At 42.4% G+C, this 14,315-nt stretch overlaps 1 protein-coding gene and 1 long non-coding RNA gene across 2 annotated transcripts; both read left to right on the plus strand.

The window, feature by feature from the left end:
- Positions 1-305: 305 nt before the first annotated feature.
- LOC123065801 (probable DNA-directed RNA polymerase subunit delta) lies at positions 306-1,633 on the plus strand. The gene is made up of 3 exons (XM_044489015.1): positions 306-728; positions 892-1,010; positions 1,126-1,633. The coding sequence occupies exons 2-3, from the start codon at positions 939-941 to the stop codon at positions 1,549-1,551; spliced, it is 498 nt and encodes a 165-aa protein (XP_044344950.1). The 5' UTR covers positions 306-728; positions 892-938; the 3' UTR covers positions 1,552-1,633.
- Positions 1,634-11,332: 9,699 nt separating this feature from the next.
- LOC123065803 (uncharacterized) lies at positions 11,333-13,518 on the plus strand. Its single transcript, XR_006431141.1, has 3 exons — positions 11,333-11,531; positions 12,650-12,741; positions 13,366-13,518. It is a non-coding gene; the product is annotated as an uncharacterized lncRNA (long non-coding RNA).
- The last annotated feature ends 797 nt before the right edge of the window (positions 13,519-14,315 follow it).

Below are 14,315 nucleotides of genomic sequence, written 5' to 3' on the forward strand. Positions count from 1 at the left end.
GCCACATGAGCTTGAGAGGGTGGAAACCAGCTGCTCTATCATGACCGATGGTTGGACCGACAAGAAAAGAAGAAGTATTATGAATTTATGCATTCATTGCAGGTTAGGGACTGCCTTTCTTGAATCAAAGGAGGCATCGGCTGATGCACACACAAGTCTATACATCTTCAATTATGTAGTTGGGTGCATTGAGAAAAATGGTATGATTCTTGAACTCTCAACTTTGCTTCCATAATGTTGTAGCTGCTGATTTTGAGATTTTTCATCCTCTAGGTGCTGAAAATGTTGTGCAAGTGGTCACGGACAATGCTTCAAATAACATGGGGGCAAAGGATATGCTCAAAGGAAAATGGCCAAAAATCTTTTGGACCTCATGTGCAACTCACACCCTCAACTTGATGGTAGAAGCAATTGCGAAGCTAAAGCAATTTGGTCCTACCATCACTAAAGCCAGGCAAATGACAATTTTTCTTTATGCACATCATAAAACACTATCCTTGATGAGGTCTTTCACCAAGAAAAGAGACATTGTTAGACCGGGGGTGACACGATTTGCTTCGGCCTTTCTTACCTTGCAAAGTTTGGTTTCTAAAAGGAAGGAACTAAGAGCAATGGTTTGTAGTGACGAATGGGAAGCATGCAAGCACACAAAAAAGGTGAAAGGAAAGTCGGCTCATGCCACAATAATGAGTAGGGGCTTTTGGAAAAATGTCTCTCTTTGCATCAAGGTATGCTTATTGGTCCAGTTAGCATCTATTCATATGTTGAGGGTGTTTGCATCTATTTATTTCTTTGTTGGGGTTGTTTGCATCTAGTCAAGTATTCCTACACTCCTACTTCTAATTTTTAGTTGTAACTTGTACATATTATTTCACTTTTGTCAAATTGTAGCTGATTGGTGGTCAACTTATGGATTACAAACTCCTACGTTGCAACACATGGCCATAAGGATACTTAACTTGACCACAAGTTCATCCGGATGTGAAAGAAATTGGAGCACATTTGAAATGGTAACTCTTAAGAGTTTTAGTCAGTCTCAAGTTTCAAGTATTAATCAGTTGGTCAAATCTGAATATTCTTACTTCTCACTATTTTTTAACTAGGTGTCCATTTGCACTTTTGTAGGTAGATGCAAAGAGGAGAAATCAACTAGATGTGGCCCGTAGGGACAATCTAGTTTATATTCAATTCAATGGAAGGATGATTGATAAAAGAAAGAAGTTATCCTCTTCTAGTGATGTTCTTCTTGGTGAATATGCTTCACAAGCTCAAGATTGGATATGTGAAGATGCATATATCGATGAGGAGATTGATCCCACTACAGGCATGCCATACAACATCATTGATGAAGCAATGGGGGCAAGCGATGCTGTGGAGATTCGTAGAAGTGCAAGAGTTAGAGAACTACATGAAGTTGAAGAATTCATCGAGGATGATGATAATGAATCAGATCATGAGATAGAGGATCATGGGATTGATTATGAGTCCGATGATGATGGAGTGATGGCAACCAAAGACGATGATGATGAGGAGGAACCCCCGCAGCCTTGAGCCATTTGTCACCAACTTATAAGATCTTTATTATTGCACAAGACCTTATTTTGCTTCTATTTCCGTGGCTGAACCTTGTTACCTTGCTACCTATATCTATTTGTGTGGCTGAACCTTCAGCTGTTTACCTATATTTGTGTGGCTGAACTTACGTGAACATTATTACCTATTTGCACCTTGCCTATTTGTGTTGTGAACCTTGTTATGAATTATTCGATCTTTGTATTTGTGTGGCAGCCATTTATTTACCTTTGACATGTGTGGCTGCCATTTATTTATCTTTGACATGTGTGTCTGTATATTGTGTTGCTGCCATTTATTTGGTATTCCCTATTTCCATTTGTATGGTTGCCATTTATCTTGAGTTCATGACATATTTGATATTTGAGTTGATATCCGTATATTGTGTGGATGTATGTTGACAATTTAATGTTTAAACTATAATTTCGAATTTTGACATTATTTTGGTTTGGATGCATTAGGATTAACAATTTTTCCTCGTATTTATGCTTTTTATATGCCTATAGTAGGATATTTTGGTATATTCCATAATTGGGATAACACGCGAGTATTGTAGAGTACAAAAAAAATAAGATATATGTTGTCCATTCCCTAATTAATCTATTGATTAATAGTCGACCGATTAATCCAGTTAATAGGCCGATTCACCGATTAATCGCTACTCCCAACCCGACCGAGCAGTTACCAGTTACCGATTTCTTGAACATTGATCATTTCCAATTAATAATATGTCATCTACATATAAAATCCGAAATGCTACAGAGCTCCCACTCATTTTCTTGTAAATACATGCTTCTCCAAAATTCTGTATAAAACCATATGCTTTGATCACACTATCAAAGCGTTTATTCCAACTCCGAGATGCTTGCACCAGTCCATAAATGGATCGCTGGAGCTTGCATACTTTGTTAGCACCTTTTGGATCAACAAAACCTTCTGGTTGCATCAAATACAACTCTTCTTCTAGAAATCCATTCAAGAATGCAGTTTTGACATCCATTTGCCAAATTTCATAATGATAAAATGCAGCAATTGCTAACATGATTCGGACAGACTTAAGCATCGCTACGGGTGAGAAAGTCTCATCGTAGTCAACCCCTTGAACTTGTCGAAAACCTTTTGCAACAAGTCGAGATTTATAGACAGTTACATTACCATCAGCGTCAGTCTTCTTCTTAAAGATCCATTTATTCTCAATGGATTGCCGATCATTGGGCAAGTCAACCAAAGTCCATACTTTGTTCTCATACATGGATCCCATCTCAGATGTCATGGCCTCTAGCCATTTTGCGGAATCTGGGCTCATCATCACTTCCTCATAGTTCGTAGGTTCGTCATGGTCAAGTAACATGACTTCCAGAATAGGATTGCCGTACCACTCTGGTGCGGATCTTACTCTGGTAGACCTACAAGGTTCAGTAGAAACTTGATCCGAAGTTTCATGATCAATATCATTAGCTTCCTCACTAATTGGTGTAGTTGTCACAGGAACCGGTTCTTGTGATGAACTACTTTCCAATAAGGGAGCAGGTACAGTTACCTCATCAAGTTCTACTTTCCTCCCACTCACTTCTTTCGAGAGAAACTCCTTCTCTAGAAAGGATCCGAATTTAGCAATGAAAATCTTGCCCTCAGATCTGTGATAGAAGGTGTACCCAACAGTCTCTTTTGGGTATCCTATGAAGACACATTTCTCCGATTTGGGTTCGAGCTTATCTGGTTGAAGTTTCTTCACATAAGCATCGCAACCCCAAACTTTAAGAAACGACAACTTTGGTTTCTTGCCAAACCACAATTCATGAGGCGTCGTCTCAACGGATTTTGATGGTGCCCTATTTAACATGAATGCGGCTGTCTCTAAAGCATAACCCCAAAACGATAGCGGTAAATCAGTAAGAGACATTATAGATCGCACCATATCTAGTAAAGTACGATTACGACGTTCGGACACACCATTTCGTTGTGGTGTTCCGGGTGGCGTGAGTTGCGAAACTATTCCGCATTGTTTCAAATGTAAATCAAACTCGTAACTCAAATATTCTCCTCCACGATCAGATCGTAGAAATTTTATTTTCTTGTTACGATGATTTTCCAATTCACTCTGAAATTCTTTGAACTTTTCAAATGTTTCAGACTTGTGTTTCATTAAGTAGATATACCCATATCTTCTCAAATCATCTGTGAAGGTGAGAAAATAACGATACCCGCCACGAGCCTCAACATTCATTGGACCACAAACATCAGTATGTATGATTTCCAACAAATCAGTTGCTCGCTCCATAGTTCCGGAGAACGGCATTTTAGTCATCTTGCCCATGAGGCACGGTTCACAAGTACCAAGTGATTCATAATCAAGTGATTCCAAAAGCCCATCAGTATGGAGTTTCTTCATGCGCTTTGCACCGATATGACCTAAACGACAGTGCCACAAATAAGTTGCACTATCATTATCAACTCTGCATCTTTTGGTTTCAACACTATGAATATGTTTTTCACTACTATCGAGATTCAATAAAAATAGACCACTCTTCAAGGGTGCATGACCATAAAAGATATTACTCATATAAATAGAACAACCATTATTCTATGATTTAAATGAATAACCGTCTCGCATCAAACAAGATCCAGATATAATGTTCATGCTCAACGCTGGCACCAAATAACAATTATTTAGGTCTAAAATTAATCTCGAAGGTAGATGTAGAGGTAGCGTGCCGACCGCGATCACATCGACTTTGGAACCATTTCCCACGCGCATCGTCACCTCGTCCTTAGCCAATCTTCGTTTAATCCGTAGTCCCTGTTTCGAGTTGCAAATATTAGCAACAGAACCAGTATCAAACACCCAGGTACTACTGCGAGCATTAGTAAGGTACACATCAATAACATGTATATCACATATACCTTTGTTCACTTTGCCATCCTTCTTATCCACCAAATACTTGGGGCAGTTCCGCTTCTAGTGTCCAGTCTGCTTGCAGTAGAAGCACTCAGTCTCAGGCTTAGGTCCAGACTTGGGTTTCTTCTCTTGAGCAGCAGCTTATTTGTTGTTCTTCTTGAAGTTCCCCTTCTTCTTCCCTTTGCCCTTTTTCTTGAAACTGGTGGTCTTGTTAACCATCAACACTTGATGCTCCTTCTTGATTTCTACCTCCGTGGCTTTTAGCATTGCGAAGAGCTCGGGAATAGTCTTGTCCATCCCTTGCATATTATAGTTCATCATGAAGCTCTTGTAGCTTGGTGGCAGTGATTGAAGAATTCTGTCAATGACACTATCATCAGGAAGATTAACTTCGAGTTGAATCAAGTGATTATTATACCCAGACATTTTGAGTATGTGTTCACTGACAGAACTATTCTCCTCCATCTTGCAGCTATAGAACTTATTGGAGACTTCATATCTCTCAATCCGGGCATTTGCTTGAAATATTAACTTCAACTCCCGGAACATCGCATATGCTCCATGATGTTCAAAACGTCGTTGAAGACCCGGTTCTAAGCCGTAAAGCATGGCACACTGAACTATCGAGTAGGCATCAGCTTTGCTCTGCCAGACATTCTTAATGTTGTCAGTTGCATCAGCAGCAGGCCTGGCACCCAGCGGTGCTTCCAGGACGTAATTCTTCTGTGCAGCAATGAGGATAATCCTCAGGTTACGGACCCAGTCCGTGTAATTGCTACCATCATCTTTCAACTTTGCTTTCTCAAGGAACACATTAAAATTCAACGGAACAACAGCACGAGCCATCTATCTACAACAAACATAGACAAGCAGAAAACTATCAGGTACTAAGTTCATGATAAATTTAAGTTCAATTAATCATATTACTTAAGAACTCCCACTTAGATAGACATCCCTCTAATCCTCTAAGTGATTACGTGATCCATATCAACTACACCATGTCCGATCGTCACGTGAGATGGAGTAGTTTCAACGGTGAACATCAATATGTTGATCATATCTACTATATGATTCACGCTCGACCTTTCGGTCTCTGTGTTCCGAGGCCATATCTGTTATATGCTAGGCTCGTCAAGTTTAACCTGAGTATTCCGCGTGTGCAACTATTTTGCACCCATTGTATTTAAACGTAGAGCCTATCACACCCGATCATCACGTGGTGTCTCAGCACGAAGAACTTTCGCAACGGTGCATACTCAGGGAGAACACTTCTTGATAATTTAGTGAGAGATCATCTTAAAATGCTACCGTCAATCAAAGCAAGCTAAGATGCATAAAGGATAAACATCACATGCAATCAATATAAGTGATATGATATGGCCATCATCATCTTGTGCTTATGATCTCCATCTCCGAACCACCATCATGATCACCATCGTCACCTTGATCTCCATCGTAGCATCGTTGTCGTTACGCCATCTATTGCTTCTACGACTATCGCTACCGCTTAGTGATAAAGTAAAGCAATTACAGGGCGTTTGCATTTCATACAATAAAGCGACAACCATATGGCTCCTGCCAGTTGCCGATAACTTCGGTTACAAAACATGATCATCTCATACAATAAAATATAGCATCACGTCTTGACCATATCACATCACAACATGCCCTGCAAAAACAAGTTAGACGTCCTCTACTTTGTTGTTGCAAATTTTACGTGGCTGCTACGGGCTTAGCAAGAACCGTTCTTACCTACGCATCAAAACCACAACGATAGTTCGTCAAGTTAGTGCTGTTTTAACCTTCGCAAGGACCGGGCGTAGCAACACTCGGTTCAACTAAAGTGAGAGAGATAGACACCCGCCAGCCACCTTTAAGCACGAGTGCTCGTAACGATGAAACCAGTCTCGCGTAAGCGTACGCGTAATGTCGGTCCGGGCCGCTTCATCTCACAATACCGCTGAACCAAAGTATGACATGCTGGTAAGCAGTATGACTTGTATCGCCCACAACTCACTTGTGTTCTACTCGTGCATATGACATCTACGCATAATACCAGGCTCGGATGCTACTATTGGGGAACATAGTAATTCCAAAAAAAAATCCTACGCACACGCAAGATCATGGTGATGCATAGCAACGAGAGGGGAGAGTATTGTCCACGTACCCTCATAGACCGTAAGCGGAAGCGTTATGACAACGCGGTTGATGTAGTCATACGTCTTCACGATCCGACCGATCCAAGTACCGAACATACGGCACCTCCGAGTTCAGCACACGTTCAGCTCAATGACGATCCCCGGACTCCGATCCAGCAAAGTGTCGGGGATGAGTTCCGTCAGCACGACGGCGTGGTGACGATGATGATATTCTACCGGCGCAGGGCTTCGCCTAAACTCCGCGACGATATGACCGAGGCGGAATATGGTGGAGGGGGGCACCGCACACGGCTAAGGAACGATCTTGAAGATCAACTTGTGTGTCCTAGGGTGCCCCCCTGCCCCCGTATATAAAGGAGCAACGGGGGGTGCGGCCGGCCCTAGGAGGAGGCGCGCCGGAGGAGTCCTACTCCCACCGGGAGTAGGACTCCCCCTTTCCATAGTTGGATTAGGACTTGGGGGGAAAGGAAGAGAGGGGGGAAAGGAAAAGGGGGGGGGGGCGTGCCGCCCCCCCTCCTTGTCCAATTCTGACTTGTGGGGGGGGGGAGGGGCGTGCGGCTGCCCCTAGGCCTCCTCTCCTCTTCCTCCACTAGGCCCAATAAGGCCCATTAGGTTACCGGGGGGTTCCGGTAACCTCCCGGTACTCCGGTAAAATGCCGATTTCACCCGGAACACTTCCGATGTCCAAACATAGGCTTCCAATATATCAATCTTTATGTCTCAACCATTTCGAGACTCCTCGTCATGTCTGTGATCACATCCGGGACTTTGAACAAACTTCGGTACATCAAAACTTATAAACTCATAATAAAACTGTCATCGTAACGTTAAGCATGCGGACCCTACGGGTTCGAGAACTATGTAGACATGACCTAGAACTATTCTCGGTCAATAACCAATAGCAGAACCTGGATGCTCATATTGGCTCCTACATATTCTACGAAGATCTTTATCGGTCAAACCGCGTAACAAAATACGTTGTTCCCTTTGTCATCGGGATGTTACTTGCCCGAGATTCGATCATCGGTATCCAATACCTAGTTCAATCTCGTTACCGGCAAGTCTCTTTACTCGTTATGTAATGCATCATTCCGTAACTAACTCATTAGCTACATTGCTTGCAAGGCTTATAGTGATGTGCATTACCGAGAGGGCCCAGAGATACCTCTCCGACAATCGGAGTGACAAAACCTAATCTCGAAATACGCCAACCCAACATGTACCTTCGGAGACACCTGTAGAGCTCCTTTATAATAACCCAGTTACGTTGTGACATTTGGTAGCACACAAAGTGTTCCTCCGGTAAACGGGAGTTGCATAATCTCATAGTTACAGGAACATGTATAAGTCATGAAGAAAGCAATAGAAATATACTAAACGATCAAGTGCTAGGCTAACGGAATGGGTCATGTCAATCACATCATTCTCCTAATGATGTGATCCCATTAATCAAATGACAACACATGTCTATGGTTAGGAAACATAACCATCTTTGATTAATGAGCTAGTCAAGTAGAGGCATACTAGTGACGTTTATGTTTGTCTATGTATTCACACATGTATCATGTTTCCGGTTAATACAATTCTAGCATGAATAATAAACATTTACCATGATATGAGGAAATAAATAATTACTTTATTATTGCCTCTAGGGCATATTTCCTTCAGTACCTTCGTGCATATCAATCAAAGTATCCCAAATTTCCTTTGCATTCTCAAGAAGGTTGACTTTGTTGAATTCTTCGGGGCACAATCCGTTGAAGAGGATATCACAAGCTTGAGTGTTGTATTGCAACATCTTCAACTCATCCGTGCTAGCTTCACGGTTCGGTTCTCTCCCATCAAAGAATTCACCTTGCAAGCCAATACCCACAATAGCCCAAACGTCGGGGTTATGTCCGAGAATATGCATTTTCATCTTATGCTTCCAACTTGCAAAATTAGTGCCATCAAAGTAAGGACCTCTACGGTGATAATTTCCCTCGCTAGACGCCATACTCTCCTAGGTTGTGAAACCAAGGCTATGACCACCAAAAGCTATGGAAATCAAAGCAAATGGAGACCAAAGCTCTGATACCACTTGTAGGACCTTGAAGTATGTATAGAGGGGGGTGATTAGACTACTTGACCAATTAAAAACTTAACCTTTTCCCAATTTTAGTCTTTGGCAAATTTTAGCTATCTTAGCATAAGTCAAGCAATCTTCACACAATTCAAGCAAGCATGCAAAGAGTATATGAGCAGCGGAAAGTAAAGCATGCAACTTGCAAGAATGTAAAGGGTAGGGTTTGGAGAATTCAAACGCAATTGAAGACACGAATGCTTTTGTCGTGGTTCCGATAGGTGGTGCTATCATACATCCACGTTGATGGAGACTTCAACCCACGAAGGGTAACGGTTGCACGAGTCCACGGAGGGCTCCACCCAAGAAGGGTCCACGAAGAAGCAACCTTGTCTATCCCACCATGGCCGTCGCCCACGAAGGACTTGCCTCACTAGCGGTAGATCTTCACGAACTAGGCAATCTCCTTGCCCTTACAAACTCCTTGGTTCAACTCCACAATCTTGTCGGAGGCTCCCAAGTGACACCTAGCCAATCTAGGAGACACCACTCTCCAAGAAGTAACAAATGGTGTGTTGATGATGAACTCCTTGCTCTTGTGCTTCAAATGATAGTCTCCCCAACACTCAACTCTCTCTCACAGGATTTGGATCTGGTGGAAAGAAGATTTGAGTGGAAAGCAACTTGGGGAAGGCTAGAGATCAAGATTCATATGGTAGGAATGGAATATCTTGGCCTCAACACATGAGTAGGTGGTTCTCTCTCAGAAATGGTAAGTTGGAAGCGTAGGTTTGTTCTGATGGCTATCTCCATGAATGAAGAGGACGTGGAGGGGTATATATAGCCTCCACACAAAATCTAACCGTTACACACAATTTACCAATCTCGGTGGGACCGAATCAACAAACTCGGTCAGACCGATTTAGTAAACCTAGTGACCGTTAGGGTTTTCGGTGGGACCGACATGCAACTTGGTAGGACTGATATGGTTAGGGTTAGGGCATAACATAATCTCGGTGAGACCGATTACACAAACTCGGTGGGACCTATTTTGGAAATAAGCTAACCAGAGAGTTGGTCAGGTAAACTCGGTGGGACCGATTCCCTCATTTCGGTGAGACCGAAATGTTACAAAAAGGAAATAGAGAGTTTACATTGCAATCTCGGTGGGACCGATCGCTCACTTCGGTTAGACCAAAACGTTACGAAGGGAAACAGAGAGATTATAATCCCATCTCGTTGAGACCGAGATTCCTATCGGTGAGACCGATTTGCCTAGTGTTTGTGGCAGTGGCTATGACATCTAAACTCGGTGGCGCCGGATAGAAAGAATCGGTGGGGCCGAGTTTGACTTTTGGTTTGTGTCATATGTGGATATGAGGTAGTAGTTGAGGGTTTTGGAGCATATCACTAAGCACTATGGAGCAAGAAACTCATTAAGCAACACATCATCCCTCCTTGATAGTATTGGCTTTTCCTATAGACTCAATGTGATATTGGATCACTAAAATGTAAAATGTAGAGTCTTGAGCTTTTGAGCTTGAGCCAATCCATTTATCCTTAGTATTTTGAGGGATCCACTTTCCTCATCCATGCCATGCCATTCATTGAGCTTTTCCTGAAATATTTGTCTTGGAATAGTATTAGCTCAATGAGCTATATGTTGTTAGGAATTACCAAAACCACCTAGGGATAGTTGCACTTTCAGAGTTCCACCCGGACACGGGACGAAGTCTACAATCTTGTATCTTCATAGTCCAACAGTCCGGCCAAAGTATATATTTCCGGTTGTCCGAGGACCCCCTAATCCAGGACTCCCTCAGACCCCAAGGGGGAAACTTCCCCCCTAGGTGGCACCCTCACCCTCTCCTCCAACCTATATATACTAGGGTTTTTGCTCTTTTGAATATACAAGTTTTGGAGCCTCCTCTAGTTCTTCTAGTTGTAGTGTAACATCCCAATTTTCCTAATTTGGATGTTAGTACGTCATTCATATGCATCTCATATTTTTATTTGCATTTTTTTCTTTTTCTCAAATATTCTTTTCATTATGCAACTAAATGCAATTTATTGGAGTGGAGATAACATGACTTCTCCCCTGTTTAAAAAATGTTCATAATGTCCATAATATTTTTCTAGTTCATCTGATATGTTCTGGTATTTTTCTTATTCTCTAAAATATTTTATTTGACTGTTTTATTGCTGTTTTGTGTGGCCTATTGCAAAAAAAACTATTTTTCAAAATTGCATTAGATGATGAACTAGTGTTCCTGTAGTTTATATTAGTAGGGTTATTTTTGTTGTGTGTCTCTATATTTTTATTTAGATTTTATCCTGGTGTTTTTATTTTAGTTTTTTTAACTGTTGTGGTTTTTGTTTAAAAAGAAAAGGAAAAGGGAACGCAGCGCAGCGCCGCAGCACTGCAGCCCCGTGGCCCAGCAGCCAGCCCTACGGCCCACCTAACTCCTGCACTGCCCGCGGCCCAACTGCTAACCGAAGTGGTACGCAACCCCTTCGCTATCGGCAAAACCTATTTGGCGCTGCAGGCGCCGGTTTCTTTGGTTTTCTGGTAACCGGCGCCTGCAGCAGTTTTAGCTGGGCTCAGCCCGTTAAGCTGCGTGCGATACCCGACCTACGACCTGACCTCCTTTCGTTCCGACTCATATATCGGTTCCGACTCGAGCTCTTTCTTCCTCGACCCGGCCTCCTTCTTCCTCACCCCGCAAGGGCGACGGAGGTCTCTCGATCGATTCGCCTTCGTTCTCGCGGAGGAGGGATCGCCGTACCGATTCTCCTTCATTCTCGCCTTTGATCTGTTCCCGCGGGATGGCTTCTGTTTGTTAGTCCCCCTCCTAACCCTAGTTCCTTTTTGTTGTTGCTTCAGTTCTAGGGTTTGTTCGTCCGATGCTAGGTTTGGTTCGTTCACTGGTATGTGTTTGTGGTCTTGTCCCTATTCATTCGTTCGGATCCCTCATCCACGAGATCCTCCCTCATCTTCGGTGCTAGGTGTTCGTTCCCTACTAGAATTGCTCCTATTTTTGTTTAGGGGTTGTGGTGCTGGTTTGTTCGTGTAGTGGTGTTTAGGGTTCGTGGTGCTGTTTCATCCCTGTGCCACTATACGTTAGATCCGGTCATTTCGGTAGGGTGGAATTGAACCTTTTCTCCATAGGTAGAGAATCCATTTGTGTTGGTACTTTTATGCAGTGGCGGAGCGTGACAAGGAATCCAGAGGGGGTCAAAATTCAAAATGAAAGCAAAATGTACATGAAAACATGGCAGCTTGGCTCATCGACTATTATCGGCTTGTCGTGTAGGCGGTAGCAGTGGCACGCAACAGCATGAGATGTTCCATGCAGCAGCAAGGAGGAGGAAACATGATTGGAAGTATGGAGGCAAGCCCTGAAGATTTTGGCCGAGAGAGCTTCACGTGCTGCAGGCTACATGGATGCAAAAATCAATCAAGCAAGCTATGCACGTATATGATGGGCTGCGCAAGTATACATAGTTAAAAGAAAATTGCACTTTAAGAAGGGGGGGGGGGGGGGGTCATGACCCCGTTTGGCCTCCAAGAGGCTCCGCCAGTGCTTTTATGTATTTGTAATTGTTGTTTATCTCTCATGTGCAGAAAGCCATGTAGTATTCTAGGGTTTTTGGTACATTTTTTTGTGTGTTTTGCATTTTTTTGATTCTTCTTCTCTGATGTGCAGAAAGCCAGTAGTATTCTAAGTTTTTGGTGCTACATGTTTTGGTATTTGATCTACTCCTATTATGTGCAGACAGCCTTGTAGTAGTTTTAGGTTGTCTCAGAATTGTTTGAAAATCATGATAAACAAATCAGAATCCCCCTTAATCATGTGTTGTTTTTCTAATCAAATTATGCAATTCAGTATTTAACGATCTCGTAGATGTTTGTAAGAAGATGCTTAGTTTGTTTTTTGTTTCATTTTAACATGGCAGCAGAAGAAGGCATTGGAGTTGGCCAACCTGAAGAATCAGAAGGAGATGAAGTAATTGAATATCCACCCATGGTCTTCGAAATGCTCAAGGAGGTATGCTTATTTTCTTTTCAGCTTTAGTTTTTAGATTCATTATATTACGATGTAGAGTCAAGTAGAGGAACCTAGATCATTGATTATTACGAGTCTAACTAGTATTCTTTCATAAGTCATGTGACTTGTGTAGTAGTCTCAACCTGATTTGTCGACTAGCTTTTTCGTGTAGTCTAGCTCGTCAAGTCAATTGATGGAGCCTAGCCTAGGATGGTTGTTTGAGCCCATCTAGTCATTTTTTGGGATGGATAAGTGAGCAGAGCTCAGGCTGCGGGAGGAAAAAAATTGAACCGTTGCTTTTCAGGCTCGTTCCACAACAATCCACCTCTCCTGGGACTAGGCCGCCACCACTGCCCATTTGCACGCCACTGCTACTACTACCCACCACCACCACCGGCAGTGGTGCCAGGACCATTTTTATGTTGCTCTCCTATGATGATGTGTTCTTCCTGTGGATCAACTAAAGTTTTATTTGTATAATAGACAGTACATACTACATTACATATACTATGTATTAGTACTTCATTTCTGTGAGTTGAATACTACAGTGCCATGTCTACTAGTCCAGATTTTTTATGTTTTTTATCCCTCTTATTTTTTCGTGCTTTATGTCTTTTTCTGCAGCAATAGTTTTCCCCAGGAAGTTATGCAATCCCACATATATTACCAGATTGTCAACATTGCGTTTTAACAAGGCTGTCAAGAAATTTAGTAGCATACAACTTGGTCATATCAGGAAGTATAATATGGAAGCGCTGCTTCATATGCCGTATCATCTCAACATTCCGATGAATTTGCTTGAGTGGTTAGATCAGCACATGTTTGGCACTACAGAGCCTTACTTCAAGCACAAGGTCAAAGTCATCAAAATTACTAAAGATATGGTAGATAAAATCTTCCATTTTCCTGGTGGAACTGTGCATTTTGTTTTCAGTAGTGACGATCCCCAAGTGAAAGCAGAGGTGGCAGAGTTAAGGAGCAAGTATACTGACCATCGGAAGAAAATGTAAATAAAGAAAATTGAACAAGTGATGCCCAGTGATGAAAGTGAAGAGGGTTTTATCCAGAGCTTTGCCTTTTACTTTTCATCATCTATCTTTTGCCCAGCATCATACTGCTTTGGTAACATGAAGTTCCCCTACTCTTTAAGAGATGTTTCTGCGACACCTTCACTTGACTTTGGCCAGTTGGCACTGGATTTTATGCGTGAGGAATCAAAGCATCACTTTGAGATGATCATGAAAAGACCAAGTGTTGAGGAAATGAACAAGCCTTCGCATATTGGTGGATGTCTTCCTATTTGGGGAGTAAGTATTGCATTTTTTTGACTATAAATCCTTTTATCTTCAATTTTAGTTCTGTCGGGGATATACCCCGTGGTATGACCCATCCGGACTTGGCGTTTTATTGGTAACCCACCGGAGGATTGACAACTCACGAGTCTGGCAGCTCACTGGTCTGACGACTCACGAGCCTGGCGACTCACGGATGGCCCTGACGGCGGGTTAGATAGAAGACTAGGCCCAAGGCCCGAAGGCCGGCTTATGTTATAATGGACCGGCTTATGTTATAAT

The sequence above is a fragment of the Triticum aestivum genome, chromosome 3B, assembly GCF_018294505.1.
Source record: "Triticum aestivum cultivar Chinese Spring chromosome 3B, IWGSC CS RefSeq v2.1, whole genome shotgun sequence".
NCBI lineage: Eukaryota > Viridiplantae > Streptophyta > Magnoliopsida > Poales > Poaceae > Triticum > Triticum aestivum.

Coding starts and splice junctions, on each gene's coding strand:
- LOC123065801 (XM_044489015.1), top strand. CDS start 939: ATGGCCATAAGGATACTTAACTTGACCACAAGTTCATCCGGATGTGAA. Junction 1,011..1,125: donor ATTGGAGCACATTTGAAATG/GTAACTCTTAAG, acceptor GCACTTTTGTAG/GTAGATGCAAAGAGGAGAAA.